The sequence below is a fragment of the Phoenix dactylifera genome, chromosome 14, assembly GCF_051530095.1.
Source record: "Phoenix dactylifera cultivar Ajwa chromosome 14, Ajwa_hap1_PhDact_Kaust_v1.1, whole genome shotgun sequence".
NCBI classification, from domain to species: domain Eukaryota; kingdom Viridiplantae; phylum Streptophyta; class Magnoliopsida; order Arecales; family Arecaceae; genus Phoenix; species Phoenix dactylifera.
This window is the reverse complement of record NC_143203.1, coordinates 13471677-13491580: the sequence shown is the minus strand read 5'-3', so window position 1 is coordinate 13491580 and position 19904 is coordinate 13471677. Positions and strand designations below refer to the sequence as shown.

The window sequence follows — 19904 nt, the reverse complement described above, 5'->3', positions numbered from 1 at the left end:
CGTGAAACAATTGGAGATTGAAATTGGTAATGCACGAGGCTTAGACTATCTCTACCATGGCTGCAATATCCAAAAATATCTTATTTTCGGCCAGCTAAAATAGTGTCGCTCGGCTGACAGAATCATATCAAAGGCCAAATCTTGAGGGACTGTAGGCTACATTTATTGCCCTTGAGGTCTTCTCAAGGAATTTTAGAGGCATCTCTAGCAAATCCATTGTTTATAGTTATGGGATGATAGTGCTTGAAATGGTTGGGGGAAGAAAAAATATTGAAGTTCAAGTAGACAACATCCGTGAGATATCCACTTCTCACATTGGATTTACAAGCATCTCAACTTGGATGAAAATTTGAGAACTTTCACGGCCATGACCCAAGTGGAAGAAGAGATTGCCAAAGGGATAATTCTAGTAGTTTTATGGTGCATTCAGACTAAGCTAATAAATAGACTCTCGATGGGTAAGGTTCCAGATATGTTAGAAGGAAGGATTTTAGACTTGCAAATTCCCCCCATGCCAGTTTTATTTTCCCCTCAAGATGAGGGAAGCATTTCTAGACAAATCATTCTCATGAAATAGTATCAATAGTCACTTGTTATAATGGACTCAACATATTTGACCGTATAATAGGTATGTTACCCATAGTGCTGTAGGCATCTCTTAATTTCCTATGTTAGATAAAAATTTAGAGCTGTGGTTCTAAAGGCTTAATAAATCCTTCAACCTTCAATGGATTTATATTTTACTTTCAATTTAGCAATCATGCAACATAAATGATCCGACGACCCGAGATCCGCCACATGGCGGGCCATAAGACGGCCTCAACAAATCTCTCCAAATCGCCCCCACTAAATGCTGATCATTATGGAGGGCACTCCGAAGTTCGAAATACTGATGGCTGATCTCTCGCATTTCGCCAGACGAGACGCTTCGGAGAAGGGAGCATTAATGGCCAGCTTCTCACGTTTCGCCAGTCGGAGTGCTTCGGGGGACGAAAAATTAATGATTGAAACCTCCAGAAAGGAACGCCCACGTGGAACACTGAAAAATTTCTACGGCAGATTCTACTTAAGAAAATCTAGCAGCTCGAACCTCCCAAGTCCGACGTCGAGCTCTCGGCCAAGAAATATGCCAAGGCATACCCAGTTTGGTACACACCTCTTCTTGCCTATGTGATTGAAGCACTGGATGATTAGAAGTCTGCCTAGTTCCATCGTCCGAGCTGCAAGGCAGCTCGACCTCGGAAGTGGGGGGCAAATAATAGGGGAAAAAATGGATCGTCCAGCCCACAACTAAAAGGCCGTCCAGTTTCGGCCCAATAAACGTCAACGCCAACCAGTCGAATCCACACTTCTGCCCCGAGTCAGCTCGACTTCGAGACTCCGCCGAAGGCTCCACCAACTTTAGACATTCACCGACTCCCCCGACCAAGTTTGGGGTGCCTCCAGTATTCGCCGACCCGCCCCAACTAAGCTCGGGCCGCCTACCTCAGCAGTACGCTCCAACTTTCGAGCTCGGAGCGCTCCACCGAGCACGCCTCGGAACCCGGGAAGCCGAGCTACTCCCATTACCCGTCAAGCCGACCTCTCATGATGAGGGCTGACAGTGCCTCTGCCACCTGGGCCACTCTACCGGGACTATAAATAGCTCGGTCAGGTAACTTGTAAAGGACTTTTGGGCTGGACCAAATCTACTCCACTCTAACTTGATCGTCGAAGGGCCCTCATCGGAAATACTGATGAAACTTTGTGCAGGTCCGCGGCCGTCGCACAGGAGGTGGCACCTGTCTTCTCCTTCCAATCACTGGCGGCTCCCTCGACTCCACCAGCATCTCCCTCGGGCCAAATTTGAACCACAACAGTCATAACTCTGTGATTAGTTGGATTGACTTGCTTCTAAACTACTGGATTGTCAGTCATCTTTGTTTTCGGACTCTTAGTCATCTATGCCTTCAAATGATGATACTTTTAGCCTTCAGCTAGTGCAGGCCAGTTTTCAACCCTTGATCTCTTTACCCTATTCCTTTTATAAGTCAAGATGGTTCTCTTCCTTCAGTTGATGAAAGCTTGTAATACCTACTCTATCTCGGTTTTTCTGAAGTTGTATATCTCCACTCTTTGTTACTCCTCCCTCTTAGGTGTAGCAGCAGGAGCATCATCTATTATATCTCCTTTTTCAAATCCTTAATAAAGGTAGGGTGGTTATTACCTCTCTTATCATAAAAAAAGAGAAAAAAATAGGGAAAAGAGAGACTTTCTTGTAAACTAGAATCTTTCACTACAAATTAAAACAGAGTTTTTCCTGTCAAATTTGTTGATGGCTGGCCCATAAAAAAATTTTTGGCAAAATACTTTTCTAATAGCTTTATCTAATTTATTCGTATTATAAAATAGATAAAAGGTTAAATTAGATGATGTTATGTGATAACTGGGACATCAAAATAAAGCTTGATCTTGGAGTTCAAATAACTGGGACACCAGATAGTGTCCTGAATTATGGTACATTAATTGATATAGTACTTAATTTGGAGAAAGGCTAGGAAAGAAGCAAACAACCTGCTTCCTTTAGAAGACAATGACACAGGAGCACTCCCAGTAATGGCTAGAAAATAGATACTAGTGTTGATTCCAATTGTCCAGCATCAAGATACAGTCGACTAAACAGACTACCAAGTCAAAGTAAACCAGCATCCAGCAACTCCCTTGTTCAATCTTTGATCATTAAGCTATCACCTCAAGCTGGATTAATCACTTCAAGATGCAACCGAGTTGACAACTTTCTAGGACATATTGCAGAAGTTAAAATGGCCTTATGGGGTATGTTGGAAGCAGCTACCATTAAAGGTTGGAGCCAGAACCTAGCAAACTTGCCAGCGAGCAAACAGAGCAAGAGAGAACAATTGATGCATTGCAGAATTGAAAGATGGGTGATCCTTTGAAGATAACGGCTCTGGGCTCTGCACTTTCGATAGGGCCCAATTATTTTTTTATACAAAATTTCAATAGAAACAATACGTTTATATAAAAAACTCTATAATAAGAAAGAGAAATTTCTAATCCTTATGAAGTTAAATTATATAGAATACGATACACGTACACCAAACAAATGAACACCTCTAAACCAGCGGGTGTTCTTATTGGTCGACTAAACAGACACCTATTTAACCATATGCCAAACAATCGCTTTGTGGAAGCAATTCACAAGATGAACCATATGTGCTGACACTTGCACTACGCCGTTTGTGGCCTTCTTCACTAGTTGTTATCCACCCAGAACTGAGCCTGGAGATACTTGATCGTATCCTTGCCCACTTGGAAGGCCTTGGCCAAAACCGCATCAGAGATGGGTGGGTTTGATCCAAAGACTGCATTGGCTATAGTGATCACTCCAGGGTTCTGGCTGCTTAGGGCTGCAACGGCCACGGCAGGCGTTGGACCGTAGTTGAATTGGAAATGGATTAGACCTTCGGGAAACACAAAGACATCACCCTTCTTGAGCATCTTAGTGAAGAGAAGGTTGCCGTTGTTGGTGTTGGATGTGACAAAGCCGACATAGAGCGTGCCTTCTAACACTGTAAGGATCTCGGTGGCCCGAGGATGGGTGTGTGGTGGGTTGAGACCGTAAGGTGCATAGTCTATTCGAGCCAAGGAGATGCCGAGGGTGTTGAGCCCTGCAATTTGGTTCACATTCACCTGCGTCACCTTAGACCCAAGCTGGTTCGACGTGTTGCTAGGCATATCGAGGCCGGAGAAGAAGAAGTCGTCCGCTGTCACGTGCATTGGTGGCTTGCAAACAAAACCATTCACAAGGACTGCATCCAAAGGAAGAAGCTAAGCAACAAAGGGTAACTCGTAAACCATTATGTTGAAACTAGTAAAAGATAAGAGTGAAGAGTAATTACTAGGGGACTTGAGGTCAGCAACGCAGAAGTCTTGAAGTTGGCTGGGATCGGAGGCCATCACGCGAGAGGAAGCCAGGGCAAGGAGAGCAAAGAGGAGGATATGGCAAGCCATCTCTTTCCTATACGAAATTAAATCTTTAGAGGAAATGAGGGTATTTGGCGGCATAAGAAGGCGTGGAGAGGATCGGTATATATAGACCAGGAGATGGAACCAGTCATGCTCTAATAACGCAGTAGAAGAGTCTATGAGGTTAGGTATGAAGGTTTCACACAAACTACTTGCTCTGCAGGCCGTAGACGCAGTCTATTGTGTGTATCCAGTCATAGAGATCAAAAGGTTTGATAGTCTTGGTGTTAGAGCACATGGTCAAAAAAATGTACGATCAACATTGTTTACTTAATAATATATATAAATATATACCCACCTCTAGCAGACCCCAGAACCACAAACCGTTCGCAAGAGGCGGAGCCATGTTGGGTCCTCATATACTTCACGATTTTTTATTTTCCGACACAAAGTCCAGAAATTCTATGTTCTGAAGACTCATAAATTAAAAAAAACTGAAGATTTTTAAAAAATTCTGACGAAAAAGATAGCAAGAATAAAGAATCTAAAATTACGCACTCATGCACATGATATATATATATATATATATATATATATATATATATATATATTATATATATATATATATATATTAAACACTATAAAAGAGTGAATAATCTCTATTGAAATAGATTTCAAGCTATTAGATATTCTTTATCTCCCTGAAACCATTCCATTTTGCCTTTACATCTATCTCATTTCAGACCTTTTTATACCACCCTATCCACCTACATATTAAACCCATGAAATATCGTTCAACAGCACTTAATCGGATTTGTGATACCTTTTTATTTAGAGTCAAGAGGAAATTTTATTCATTGGCCCTTCTTCTGAATCCAAAGAGTAAGGAGTTTTCTATATATTAGCAATTTAAAAAATTGCTTTGATCTAAAGTTCAGTCGTTAGTAAAGAAATTATTACAAATCTATCTACTTTATTATAAAGAAAGAAAGGATTCTAAGAAAATTATATTATTGGATGTTGGAAATAGTCGGGAGGTCATCAATCCTCGCTTTATACAAGCCACTTCTTAGGCTTAAAAAGAAATTCTATCAATTACCCCTCCAAGGCTACAAAAGATAAATTGCGCATCGGGACCGACTCTCATTCCTTAAAGCAGAACAAACCAACACCCGTCGAGAAATACAACTCTTGGAGGAAGAACAAGCAGAGCTGGAATGGAATAATAACACTACAGGAAAAATAGTACATTCCGACTCTCATGTGCCGATGCTAAAAAAAAGCGTTAGCAATTTAGTCACCCTGCAAAAATTTGCCGACACTTTTTAGTGGCGTCGGGGCAGGAATTACACTAAGATGACGCTTATTAGCACCGTGCGAAACCAACCTGCTAATATTGAATTCTGACGATGCTTAAAAGCGTCTTCGGAGACCTAGTCGAAACCACGACGCTTTGAAGTGTCGCCCTAATATTGGCTTCCAACAATGTTTAAAAGCATCGTCGATAGCCAATCTTAGGACGACACTTCTATGCGTCATCGGAAGCTAGTTTTATTCCCAAATAGCCCGATCACCCACTACAAGAAAATGGGATTTTACCGACCCTTTTTTGCCGACGCTTTTTACAAGCGTCGGCAATTTTCCGTTCAGCCCCAACATATGCGTCGGGCCCTTCCCCTCCTCCTTCCTCCTCTCCAACGATGAACCGTACATATTAATAATTAGTACCTCTTCCCTCCTCGTGCTCGCCTCCATCTTCTTCTTCTACTCCTTCGTCGCCTCTCTCGAGAAGTTCCTCACCTCCCGGCGCCCTGTCTCCGCCGGATCTTCCTCCGTCGCGGCCGACGCGGGCGGAGCCGCGGTAAAAGCGCTCGATGACAAGATCTGGGGGAAGGAAACAGGGAGGCTTTATGGGGATCCGGCGGATCCGTGGTCGGGGCTGTCGGTGGTTAGGGTTTATGTGTACGAGATGCCGGCCAAGTTCACCTACGATCTTCTCTGGCTCTTCAGGAATACCTATAAGGAGACGACGAATTTGATGTCCAACGGAAGCCCCGTTCATCGCCTCATCGAACAGGTTTTTTTGCTCTGCCTCTCTTTTTCTTTATCTTGATGCTCCAAGAACCCTAGTTCTCAGCTTCTTTTCGGGTTTCTTGTCTTTGCGACGTACGACAAACCCTTGTTTGAGGTTATTGCTTGGTTGTCTTTGTGAAATTGCAGTTGTTGGTATGTGCTGCTTGTGAGGCCGCAATCAGAGCGGAAAAGAATGAATACTTCAGTCCATACAAGATGAAATGAAAAATCTGCATAGATAGAGAGGTGCAGAGAAAGGAGGAAAAGAGAAGGAGAAATGGTAGGGATCGTAGCACGCTTCCAAGGCTATATGACGAGACCCCAACCCTCTCTTCTGGTACCACTTCTTTCCCTTTTGCTCTCCTTCCTGCATAAAAACAAAAAGCTTTCCTCTGTTCTCTATTCCTCCTTTGTTGAGTCATAAGCAATTAGGAAGTAAGGTATTACTTCATTCTCTCTCATTCTCAGCTCCAAAACCTTGTGCTCTGGGCAACTTACTGTAATCACTTGTGAGACACGGGGCTGAAGTCGGCAGCCCTCGCCGACTTCAGCCCCGATTCATTTGGGGAAGGAGCCGGAACAGAGGATCGCTTGGGCGATCCTCTCCGGCTCCTCCGGAGGGGCAAACAAGGCAAGGGCGCCGCGAGATTCCCGCGGCGCCCCTCCTAGTCCATCCACGGCCGATTCACGGCCGTGAATCGGCCGTGGATCTCGCTTGACCGCCGCGATTTTCGCGGCGGAGAACCGTTACGATGGGGCTATAAAGCCCCATCTACTTCTTCCCTAGGGCACCACCGAACCCCCCTCCTCTCCTCCTCCTCCCTCTTCTTCCTCTGCTCTTGCCTCCCAAGTGGCTGGCGGGCCGCCGGATCCACCACCATCACCACCCGTGCCCTCCCCTGTTTTGGGATCCACTTCCCTTTCAGAAAGCGTCGCCGTCGCCGTTGCCGCTGCTTGACATCGGACCGAGCCTCCCTCGGCCGAGATCCGCCACCTCCGTCGACTGTCGGTAAGCATCCCTCCTCCTTGCTTTCATGGATTTTGTTCTCCCTATTTCAGCCCCAAGCAACCGAGTCGGTTGCTTCTCCTTCCCGTCGGCCACAGCAACAGTCGCCGGCCGCCATGGCGGCCGGCTGGCCGTCGACCGAGAGGTGCCCTCCGGCCACCTAGGTCGGCCCCCCAGCCAGCCCTTTCCCCTCTCCCCTCTTCCTTCTCTTGCTATCCAACTCCCCTGTCCATGGGGAGTTTGGGGAAGATGAAGGCCCATCGTGGGCCGAACTGGGCCAACTTGGGCCTGGTTCACTAGGGGCCCAACTTGGGCCCAGTTCAATAGTGTTGGGCCCAGATGGGCCATAATCTTTTGTGGGCCCAATTTGGGCCCAGTTCAGCCTAGTTTGGGCCCTATTTGGGTCGTACCCTTTTGTGGGCCCAATCCAAATCCGAAACCCAGTCCAAACCCGAAACCCGTTTCGAACCCGAACCCGAACCCGAAACCCAATAGTATTATTTTTGATTTTTTGCTTAGCTCTGAAATTAACAAAGAAATTAATTAAATGTTAACAGGTGAACCTGATCCGCCTACCTGAAGTAGGAATTAAGCGAGAAGAGGTAAGTAACTTAATACTTCAAGTGTGATTTTCAAATAACTAGATTAAATTCTGAAATATGTTTTGTATTTAGTAAAATGGGTCTGGCATGTTAAATTTCATTTGAAAATTATGCTCTAAAATCCGTAAACTATGACTGAAAAATTTATGAAATCTGTTTATATATATATATATATATATATATATTCTCAGCATGGCTATGATATGTTCTGTTCTATTCTGGCCCCGCCAATGGGGATTATACGTTGGACCTGTCGACTTGTAATCTGTGAGGAACCGGTTTCGACACCGCGCCACCGGTAATTAGAATAGTAGTTTCTGGACACCGTTTCCACCGGTGACTAACAATAGTGGTTTCTGGCACTCTGTGCAACCCATGCCACTGGGTTACGTGGCCGTAGCCTATCATGTTCAGATTATGATATTAGAGTTTTATAAAAACAAAAATGATATTATTTGTGATTTGTTTCAAACATTGTCCTGTATTTTGATCTGATATGCTCTAACCCCACTCTGGGGTATTTTGTGGCTTGCTGGGCTAGTGTAGCTCATTATTCTGTTTTCTCCATTTTTCAGATCCAGAGGCTTGATCGCACGGGATTGGGGAGTGCGTTAGAGTTTCCGATGATTCTTCAGTTATTGGCATTTTAGTTAGTTTAGTTTGGACATTTGAATTATGTTGGCATATGTTATTTTGGAATTTTGTAAGACCGCTTTTGAACAATTTAAATAATTATGTTATCTTTGAAAAGCTGTATCTACTTTGATATGATCTGCTGCCTTGCGCACCCGTGCGGCCCGCCGTGCGGGCGTGCGGCGTCTGCCGCGCCTCGGGCTCGGGGCGTGACAGATTTGGTGGTATCAGAGCTTAGGTTTCAGATTCATAGGGATTATGTTTGAAACAGTCATATTTGAGCCTAAGTTTTAAGATCCTTAAGATTCGTTGGAAAGTTGAGAGATGGGGTAGTAACTAGACAAAGGGATAATGTTCATTTGCTTTGATTATTTTTGTATTATTCTATTTGGATAAATATTTTTAAAATTTATATATTTTCATTGAATCAGAATGCCGCCTCGCCGTGTCCGTAGCTTGAATCGGATGGTTGGGCGCTCTCGGGGAAGAGCCCCCACTAACCAAACGGGCGAGGCATCGCATAACTCAGGGCCCCAGGGTCAATCAACTCCAGAAGCTGCTGCCGGAAATCATACTCGGGTGCTCGAACTGATCGAGGAGGTCGTCGGGTTAGTACGCCAACAGAGGCAACAACCTCAGCAACCAGTCCAGCAGGATGTTGCTCCTCCTGAGCAAAGAAGAAGTATAGCAGAATTCAAGAGAATGGCACCTTCGGCTTTTAAAGGCACCACTAGTCCTCAAGAGGTCGAAACCTGGATAAATGAAATGGAGAAAGCCTTCAGGGCAATGGAGTGCACCGATGAAGAGAAGGTCAGATTTGCCACCTATATGCTTCAGGACCGAGCTCATCATTGGTGGATGTCTATGGAGCGCACATTGGCACCCGAGCAGGAGGCGCTTACCTGGCAGAGATTCCGCACAGCATTCTACTCCAAGTATTTTCCATCCAGTCGCCTGAGGGAGCTAGAGAGGGAATTTCTCAATCTGAATCAAGGAACTATGACTGTAGATGAGTATGAGGCAGAGTTTGACAGGCTATCTCGGTTTGCTCCCACCCTCGTCATGGATGCAGAGTCCCGGATGAGGAGATTTGAAGAAGGATTGAAGCCTCACTTACGTCGGAGTTTGGCCGCAATACACTCGACAAACTATGATGATCTGGTAGACAGGGCTAAGAATCTGGAAATTGTCTGGAAAGAAACCTATGATGCCAAAGATAAGAAACAAAAGAAGAGAAGCAGAGATTATGATGCTCGCAGTGGACAAAATTCTAGCAAGACTGCAAAATCACATAACCAATCTTGGCAATCAGGGAAGCAAGGATCTGATGGAAAGACTATTCAGCAAGAGAAGCATAAGTGTGATGCATGTGGTGGTATGCATAAGACTGAACACTGTAGACGATTATCTGGTGCTTGTTTCAGATGCGGCCAGCAGGGTCATAAGGTAGCTGAGTGTCCTCAACAGGACCTTCGATCAGTTCAGAGGCCTCAAACTTCAAGAAACCAGCAAGTGCAAGCTTCTCCTGCTCCGGCTCAGTCAGCTCAGCCTTCTTCTCCTAAGCAGCAGAAAGGGGGGAGACTGCGCACACGGGGTCGTATTTATGCACTGACTCAGCAGGATGCTCAGGCATCCAACACGGTGGTGTCAGGTACATTGTCAGTTGCTTCTGTTTATGCTTATACACTATTTGATTCTGGTGCTACGCATTCCTTTGTGTCATCTACATTTGTGCAAAAACATGACCTGCCTTATGTGCAATTAGAGTATGGTCTGCATGTTAGCACTCCTGCCGGGAGCGGGATGATTGGTAACCAGGTCTGCAAGACTTGTCCGATTCAGATAGTAGGTAGAGACTTGCCTGCTGATTTGATAGTTATAGATATGCATGACTTTGACATAATCCTCGGTATGGACTGGTTAGCATCACAATTTGCCACCATTAATTGCCATGAGAAACGGGTAAACTTTCAGATCCCCGGAGATACCGAATTCAGCTTCGTAGGGAGTGGTGCTTATACCTCCCCTCGAGTTGTCTCCGCTATGCAAATTAAGCGGCTGCTTAGAAAGGGGAGTATGGCGTATATTGCCACAGTGGTTGATACCAGACAATCAGATCAAAGATTGGAAGATATTCGAGTAGTGAATGAATACCCTGATGTCTTTCCGGAAGACCTTCCTGGCTTGCCACCAGATAGAGAAATTGAATTTGCAATTGATTTAATTCCTGGTACCACACCAATCTCTAAGACCCCCTATAGAATGGCTCCAGCTGAAATGAAGGAATTAAAGGAGCAGTTGCAGGATCTTCTTGATAAGGGTTTCATCAGACCTAGTGTTTCACCTTGGAGAGCTCCAGTCTTATTTGTAAAGAAGAAGGATGGTAGTATGAGATTATGTATTGATTATCGAGAGATAAATAAAGCAACAATAAAGAACAAGTATCCTCTACCAAGAATTGATGACTTATTTGATCAGTTAAAGGGTGCTCAGATATTCTCTAAAATTGATCTTCGTTCTGGGTACCATCAATTAAAGATAAGGGCTGAAGATGTGCCTAAAACTGCTTTTCGTACTCGTTATGGGCACTATGAATTTTTGGTCATGCCTTTTGGACTGACAAATGCCCCTGCAGCTTTTATGGATCTGATGAACAGGGTGTTCAGACCCTTTCTGGATAAATTTGTAGTAGTCTTTATTGATGATATCTTGATCTATTCTGGGAGCCAGGCCGAGCACGAGCAACATTTGAGGTTAGTACTGGAAACCCTAAGACAAGAGCAGTTGTATGGTAAGTTGAAGAAAAGTGAATTCTGGCTAGACAGTGTGATGTTCCTAGGGCATGTAATATCTAAAGAGGGTATCTATGTGGATCCAAAGAAGATCGAGGCAGTGGTCAACTGGAGCAGACCCAATAGTGTTACTGAGATTCGCAGCTTCTTGGGCCTAGCAGGATATTATAGACGATTTGTTGAGGACTTTTCCTCTATTGCTGCATCTTTGACTCGACTAACTCGTAAAGGAGTTAAGTTTGAGTGGTCAGATAAATGTGAACAGAGCTTCCAGGAGCTTAAGCAACGTTTGGTGTCCGCTCCCATCCTTACCCTTCCCTCTAGTGGCGAAGGTTATACCATCTACAGTGATGCCTCAAAGAAAGGATTGGGTTGTGTACTGATGCAGAATGATAAGGTTATTGCATATGCTTCCCGACAATTAAAGTCATATGAGGAGAACTACCCCGTTCATGATATGGAACTTGCTGCTGTTGTGTTTGCATTAAAAATTTGGAGACATTATTTATATGGTGAATCTTGTAAGGTGTACACTGATCACAAAAGTTTGAAATACCTTTTTACCCAGAAGGAACTAAACATGAGACAGAGAAGATGGTTAGAGTTACTGAAGGATTATGATTTGTCTATTCATTACCATCCGGGAAAAGCTAATGTGGTAGCAGATGCACTGAGCAGAAAATCCACTGGTAGTATTGCTGCCTTACTCACCTCTCAGAGGAAAATTCTGGAAGATCTGAGGAGAGCAGAAATTGAGGTATGTTGGCATGACTCTGATGCACAATTGGCAAACTTACGTGTCCAACTTACCTTGAAAGAGAGGATCAGGATTGCTCAAGCAGATGACCCTAAGTTGCAAAAGCTTAGAAGTGATATTGAATCAGGTTCTCAATCAGAATTCAGACTTCATGAGGATGGATCATTGAGATACAGGAACAGAATGTGTATTCCAAATGACTCCGATTTAAAGAATGAAATTATGAAGGAAGCTCATAATACTGGATATACAGTGCATCCTGGGGGTACTAAGATGTATAAGGATTTGAAAGGCACATTTTGGTGGAATAATATGAAGAGAGAAATTGCACAATTTGTGGCTCGGTGTTTGACGTGTCAGCAAGTTAAAGCAGAGCATCAAAGACCGGCAGGGTTGTTGCAGCCCCTACCACTTCCTGAATGGAAGTGGGAACACATCACTATGGACTTTGTCTCCGGGTTGCCTCGCACTCTTAAAGGTTATGATGCTATATGGGTGATTGTGGACAGATTGACAAAGTTGGCACACTTTTTGGCATTCAAAGTAGGAATGACCTTGGAAAAGTTTGCAGAGCTCTACATGGAACAAATAGTGAGGTTGCATGGAGTACCCGTATCCATTGTTTCCGATAGGGACTCGCGGTTTGTATCTCACTTTTGGAATAGTTTGCATAAAGCCTTGGGGACCACTCTGAGCTTCAGCACAGCTTTCCACCCTCAGACTGATGGCCAATCAGAAAGAACCGTTCAGACCTTGGAAGATATGCTAAGAGCTTGTGTAATGGATATGAAAGGTTCTTGGGACCGTCACTTGCCTTTAGTTGAGTTTGCATATAATAACAGTTACCAGGCAAGTATTCAAATGGCACCTTATGAGGCTCTATATGGAAGAAAGTGTAGATCACCTATCTGTTGGGATGATGTTGGTGAAAGAAAAATTATGGGCCCCGAGATTGTGCAACAAACAGTAGAGAAGATCCAGCTGATCAGGGAACGCCTCCGGATAGCTCAGAGCAGACAGAAAAGTTATGCAGATAATAGAAGAAGGGAATTGGAATTTCAAGTCGGAGATCATGTGTTTCTGAAAGTGTCTCCTACTAAAGGGGTGATGCGATTTGGAATACGCGGAAAACTTAGTCCACGCTATGTCGGCCCCTTTGAAATTCTGGAAAGAGTAGGAGCAGTGGCTTACAAATTGGCACTTCCACCTTCACTGTCTGGAGTTCACAATGTTTTTCATGTTTCCATGCTAAGAAAGCATATTCCAGATATGAGCCATGTGGTAGAAGTGGCTCCCTTGCAGCTTAGAGAAGATTTGACATATCCTGAGCAGCCTGTACGTGTGGTTGATAGAAAAGAGCAAGTGTTGAGGAGGCGCACGATTCCTTATGTTAAGATCCAGTGGAGCAATCACTCAGAACGAGAGGCCACGTGGGAGCTGGAGGACGAGATGAAGGAAAAATATCCGGACCTTTTTGCAAGCTAAGGTATGTTAAATTTCGAGGACGAAAAATTTTTTTAGGGGGGAAGAATGTGAGACACGGGGCTGAAGTCGGCAGCCCTCGCCGACTTCAGCCCCGATTCATTTGGGGAAGGAGCCGGAACAGAGGATCGCGTGGGCGATCCTCTCCGGCTCCTCCGGAGGGGCAAACAAGGCAAGGGCGCCGCGAGATTCCCGCGGCGCCCCTCCTAGTCCATCCACGGCCGATTCACGGCCGTGAATCGGCCGTGGATCTCGCTTGACCGCCGCGATTTTCGCGGCGGAGAACCGTTACGATGGGGCTATAAAGCCCCATCTACTTCTTCCCTAGGGCACCACCGAACCCCCCTCCTCTCCTCCTCCTCCCTCTTCTTCCTCTGCTCTTGCCTCCCAAGTGGCTGGCGGGCCGCCGGATCCACCACCATCACCACCCGTGCCCTCCCCTGTTTTGGGATCCACTTCCCTTTCGGAAAGCGTCGCCGTCGCCGTTGCCGCTGCTTGACATCGGACCGAGCCTCCCTCGGCCGAGATCCGCCACCTCCGTCGACTGTCGGTAAGCATCCCTCCTCCTTGCTTTCATGGATTTTGTTCTCCCTATTTCAGCCCCAAGCAACCGAGTCGGTTGCTTCTCCTTCCCGTCGGCCACAGCAACAGTCGCCGGCCGCCATGGCGGCCGGCTGGCCGTCGACCGAGAGGTGCCCTCCGGCCACCTAGGTCGGCCCCCCAGCCAGCCCTTTCCCCTCTCCCCTCTTCCTTCTCTTGCTATCCAACTCCCCTGTCCATGGGGAGTTTGGGGAAGATGAAGGCCCATCGTGGGCCGAACTGGGCCAACTTGGGCCTGGTTCACTAGGGGCCCAACTTGGGCCCAGTTCAATAGTGTTGGGCCCAGATGGGCCATAATCTTTTGTGGGCCCAATTTGGGCCCAGTTCAGCCTAGTTTGGGCCCTATTTGGGTCGTACCCTTTTGTGGGCCCAATCCAAATCCGGAACCCAGTCCAAACCCGAAACCCGTTTCGAACCCGAACCCGAACCCGAAACCCAATAGTATTATTTTTGATTTTTTGCTTAGCTCTGAAATTAACAAAGAAATTAATTAAATGTTAACAGGTGAACCTGATCCGCCTACCTGAAGTAGGAATTAAGCGAGAAGAGGTAAGTAACTTAATACTTCAAGTGTGATTTTCAAATAACTAGATTAAATTCTGAAATATGTTTTGTATTTAGTAAAATGGGTCTGGTATGTTAAATTTCATTTGAAAATTATGCTCTGAAATCCGTAAACTATGACTGAAAAATTTATGAAATCTGTTTTTATATATATATATATATATATATTCTCAGCATGGCTATGATATGTTCTGTTCTATTCTGGCCCCGCCAATGGGGATTATACGTTGGACCTGTCGACTTGTAATCTGTGAGGAACCGGTTTCGACACCGCGCCACCGGTGATTAGAATAGTGGTTTCTGGACACCGTTTCCACCGGTGACTAACAATAGTGGTTTCTGGCACTCTGTGCAACCCATGCCACTGGGTTACGTGGCCGTAGCCTATCATGTTGAGATTATGATATTAGAGTTTTATAAAAACAAAAATGATATTATTTGTGATTTGTTTCAAACATTGTCCTGTATTTTGATCTGATATGCTCTGACCCCACTCTGAGGTATTTTGTGGCTTGCTGGGCTAGTGTAGCTCATTATTCTGTTTTCTCCATTTTTCAGATCCAGAGGCTTGATCGCACGGGATTGGGGAGTGCGTTAGAGTTTCCGATGATTCTTCAGTTATTGGCATTTTAGTTAGTTTAGTTTGGACATTTGAATTATGTTGGCATATGTTATTTTGGAATTTTGTAAGACCGCTTTTGAACAATTTAAATAATTATGTTATCTTTGAAAAGCTGTATCTGCTTTGATATGATCTGCTGCCTTGCGCACCCATGCGGCCCGCCGTGCGGGCGTGCGGCGTCTGCCGCGCCTCGGGCTCGGGGCATGACATCACTGCCACACTTTCTAGGGATTTATCCATACCTTTATTGGGGAATAAGCACTGTAAAGATTAGCTGCCTTAAGTAATCTTTTCTCAAATTTGGGTACTATTACTTTTGTTTATGTCGGAAATTGCATTGAAAAATCTTATGAAAATATGCATGCATTTAATGATCTGCACACTTCTGTACATGGTTGTGTATCCATCTGCCATTTATGCTTCCTATTGGTGCTGGATCGCATATTAATTTCTCAAATGGAATTTTGCCTGTATCTAGTCCTGTTACATACTCCAGTTGATAAATTGTAGTTAATTGTGAGCTTTTTCAAATCCATCGATGCCATAAAGTACAAATTTGATTGGCACAGGTAGTATCACTGTCTGCTGCATAAAGACACTAGCCATGCTATAAATATTATCTGGGTATTCTGAAAGGTTAAAATGTTTTGTCGAGTGAGGAACTTACAAGACGTCTTTCTGCAGGTACTTAATTGACAAGTGGTGAAATCTGATTCTGCAACTATTAAGGTACATTTTTGACACTTAGTCACCATACTTTGCTGGTCCAGTGGATTAAGTTAGGAGACTACTGAAATGGCTCTGGTTGCAATTTGTATGTTTCACTGTTCTTACAAATTTTGTGCTTCTTGTAACTGAGGGTTGACATTGTAATGGAACAAAGTTTTTGATTGTACCTTAAACCTGTGTTTAGTACTCGAGGAATTATGGGATTCCATTACGTAGTTAGCAGATCCTTTGTTATTCAGTGATCGCTATGGTGTTGTGTCTTGTTGTCATGCTCTTTGGAACTAGAATGTTTGGTCTTTATATGGTTTGGAACTTCAAAAAACAAAATCTTCAATTGTTATTTGATTGAAGAATTAATTATCTTCAACCATTGCTTTTCTTTGGTTTTTTCCTTTTCATTTCTAGGTTTGAGTTTGTTCTTTCCTGGATCTCTGTTTCTTCACTATTGTAATCCTCAGACAGGATTACATCATTTTGCATCATTTTCTAATTAAGTATTTTGCATCATTTTGGTTTTGACATTTAGGGTTATGCTTGTTCTTGTTTCCTACATGCATATGCAGGATTAAAAGACGTAAAGTGGAGAGCTTGGAGGGCATAAAAGAGCTTCAGGGATCAGTGATGATCGAGACAAATCAAGAAAATATTGGTATTATTGGTTAGTATCTTGATTGTGAAGCAAAAAAAAAATTCTGTTTTCCAAATATAGGAATCTTTACTTACCAAACACAAAAAGGAAACTCTAAAAATACTGTTTTCAGAAATGAAATCTAGGTTGAGACAATACGTTCATTCAAAAAATACACATTTGAAGAAATGGAGAAATACCAGAGCAAAATTTGTTAGCCTATGCTAGGATGTTTTTATATTATAGATTGCTTGTTATGATCAAAGATACAATAATTTTAGTCAAGAATTGAGTTTAATCATGGAAGGAGAATCAACTTATTGATTAGAATAGAAATATAAAGTACATGTTGCAGCTATTTCAGCTACATATAGTAATGTTGAGAATGCTAATTATAAAGATAGGAATGGGTCTTTGCAATTAATAATTTTCATTTTGCATATACTGCTTAAGCCTCTTGGAAGTCGTGCTTTTCAATTCCCTGTCTACTTTTCCTGCTCGTCCTATACTTATCTTTCCTTACCTGGCCGACCATAATAAGGCCATAGCGAAATGACCTGTAGCCGAAGGTGTTTACTATTCATATTTGTAATTGATGCGGAGATTTGCAAAAAATTGAGAATGTGGGTTTATAACTTCGTGACATGTCAAACTCTCAAAGAAGAATACTGCCTTTACTGAAAAATTGGAAGTACTTTTGTAATAAGGAAGTAGATGACAGGGAAGTAATAGCATGTAAATCCATCCCAAATAGTTGGAGGAAACTTATTTATGGTTGTGGTTTTGTGGAAATATAGGCAGGGAAGTGGACATCCGCACACACATATACACAGAAACACACACCCAAAAAAAAAAACAAAAAGCAAAAAGAGGTACTAAGCTAGCAGGTGTGGAAATGGTTTTTGCAGAGATTTCAAAGTGGTTGCAGGACCCTAGATAGCGTTTTCAAGTTCTAGGTTCTATAGGTCCACGCATGGTGCCCAAATCCAAAAGACCAGTAGATGTAGTTGAAATAGTTGACATGATGGATCAATTTTTGTGTAACACCTTATTAGAATAACCAGATAAATTGTTTCTTTTGATTTTTTATCATATTGTATGCAGCATATGGATCCTGTCGTGTTGGAAGTAATGCAGATCCAACTTGTTTGTAGAACAAAAATTATCCCACTTTCCTGTTTGTGAATGAGCTTCCTCAAAACCATGATTACTTCAAGCTCCTTCAAATTTAATCATAATATTTAAATATTTAGGAGCCCGATAAGAACCAATCTCTTTCACATTGTTAGACTTTGCGGAGGCTATAATCCTTAGCTTTATGAAGACTGAAGGTTTGCTCAAGAATTTGGCAGAGGATGGTCAAACAATTACTAACTAATATTTTGTGTTTTGACAATGTCCTATAATCCATTCTACTTTGTGTGCCACTCTTAAGTGCAGAATCTTGGGAAGTACAAAAACATCTATTGTCTGAAAGTGCATAACTAAGTTCATTGTAGAACACTAAATTGTCCAACCAAAAAAGTGAAAGTTAAAAATTTTGCAGTAAACGAACTTATCTTTCAACATTTGTTTAGTAACTGTTCCGTGACTTTTTCATTTATTGGGTTTCAGAGTTCAGATATGATGGTGGTCAAAGACACTTCACCACAGGCTTCCAGACTTAGTCACCTGATTAAGAAATCAGAACAGGTCAAAGCTATATGTGATTTGAAAACGAGCCGCTCAAAACAGTCATTGTATGTAACGTAGGAATCATAAAAAGATTTGAAAAATATTTGAGTCAGAAGGGAAACGGTACTCAGCACTGTTTGATATTCTTATAGCCATGGCCTGCTGAGCATTCCCAGAGCATGTCCCAGGTGTTCCATGATTTGGGGAACTAGATTGAGTCATTTTCCAAGATGCATTTCTTAGCATGTAAGGTTTCTGGTAAATATGTTTTTGAATAGTTTTCGAGTTCTATAATATCACTATCACGGTGCTGGCTATTTCTAAGGATACTTCATCTTCAAGAAAGCAATTTTTGTCAAAAGAACTTCGACACTATCTTGGTTACGTCCTTTTTTTGATTCTTATGGTATAGCATTTGAGCATGCCAAGAATAGATAAATTTCTTAATTTAGTAACAACTTGTCAGTGTACAGCATCAGAAAGGCACTTTGGCATTGTGCTTTATTTTACCGCCTCAAAATTGATTACTTTTATATGATCTTTTACATTTTAGTTTTTTACTATAAATTCTACTTTTAGTGCTTTAGGAACCTTCAACTATTATTTTGCTGCTGTAATTAAACTTTGGGTCATCTATGCTTCTACATCTTAGTAATTGTTAAAGTTTTTACATAGTGATGAGCAAGACTTACACTTTATAGTCAACTAAAGCTTACGCAAGCAAACTGAATATTCTACTACAGGTACATCTAAGAAACTGGCAGATGAGGATTCATGCCCTCCACATCCTGGATTTTATAAAGGCTTGTGCTTGAGATGTGGTCAGCTAGTGGAGGATGATGGGCCTATGCTTTCACTTGACTACATTACTAAGGTGCAATGCTCAAAATTATACTACAGAGCTGTAATATAATCATGATATAGTAACTTTATGTTTCTTATATAATGCAAATGGTAGTGAGGTGGACTGGGTTAGCAGCTTAATGATGCTTACCTAGGTGTATAAGCGATGTTTGTCCTCGAAATGGTCTGGAATGTGGATAACTTATTTTCATTTTAGGCTCACATCCTGCTTCCACATATTTAATTCTAAATAAAATGGTCACATCTTGCATACTGGTGCCAAGAAGTGCCCATTTTTCACAAATTCAGCCTGGTTAGCAGCATGGAGTCGTTGTCAAATTTGAACAGGTTGCATCAGAAACCATATGCAGCTGACAATCTGTCATTCTTATTATTCTGAACTCAATCACCACAGGGTCCTGCATCCTGTCAATTTTCTCCTGCATTGTTTTGGGTTGTGGTGTAATTCTGTGTGCACCATACTTTCATATTCAACCTGTTTGGATGTGATCAGTGTTCAGAAACATGAACCCCAACTCAATTGTACCTAACCCCTTCTCATACAAATCCTACTTCGTTCAGATTTTTTTTTTAATGTTAGTAATGGTTAAGGGTTCTATGATATGAACCCTTAATTTTTTATAATTTATATTCGTATTTTTATTTTTTTTAAAAAAATAGCAATCTCGACGCTTTAAAGCGTTGGTAAATAAAAACTGTAGGACGCCCTACGCCGACGCTTTAAAGCGTCGGTAAACTTGAAGCCTACGCCGACGCTTTAAAGCGTCGGTAAACTTGAAGCCTACGCCGACGCGTTGGTAAACTTTTGCCGACGCTTAAAATCGTCGGCAATTCTGTTTTTGCCAACGCTTTTATGAGCGTCGGAAAATCCCTGTTTTTGCCGACGCTTTGTGTTAGCGTCGGCAAAAACTT

General features: G+C 42.9%; 1 protein-coding gene and 1 long non-coding RNA gene across 2 annotated transcripts; one reads left to right on the top strand and one right to left on the bottom strand.

Annotated features, from left to right (window-relative positions):
- Nucleotides 1-2955: 2955 nt before the first annotated feature.
- Nucleotides 2956-4034, bottom strand: LOC120106659 (putative germin-like protein 2-1). Its single transcript, XM_039119683.3, has 2 exons — nt 3900-4034; nt 2956-3809 (listed from the first exon to the last, which is right to left on the bottom strand). The coding sequence occupies exons 1-2, from the start codon at nt 4009-4011 to the stop codon at nt 3253-3255; spliced, it is 669 nt and encodes a 222-aa protein (XP_038975611.3). The 5' UTR covers nt 4012-4034; the 3' UTR covers nt 2956-3252.
- A 1618-nt stretch (nt 4035-5652) lies between these two features.
- LOC120109182 (uncharacterized) lies at nt 5653-19193 on the top strand. The gene is made up of 5 exons (XR_015973033.2): nt 5653-6043; nt 6187-6376; nt 15782-15826; nt 16390-16484; nt 18872-19193. It is a non-coding gene; the product is annotated as an uncharacterized LOC120109182 (long non-coding RNA).
- Nucleotides 19194-19904: the final 711 nt, after the last annotated feature.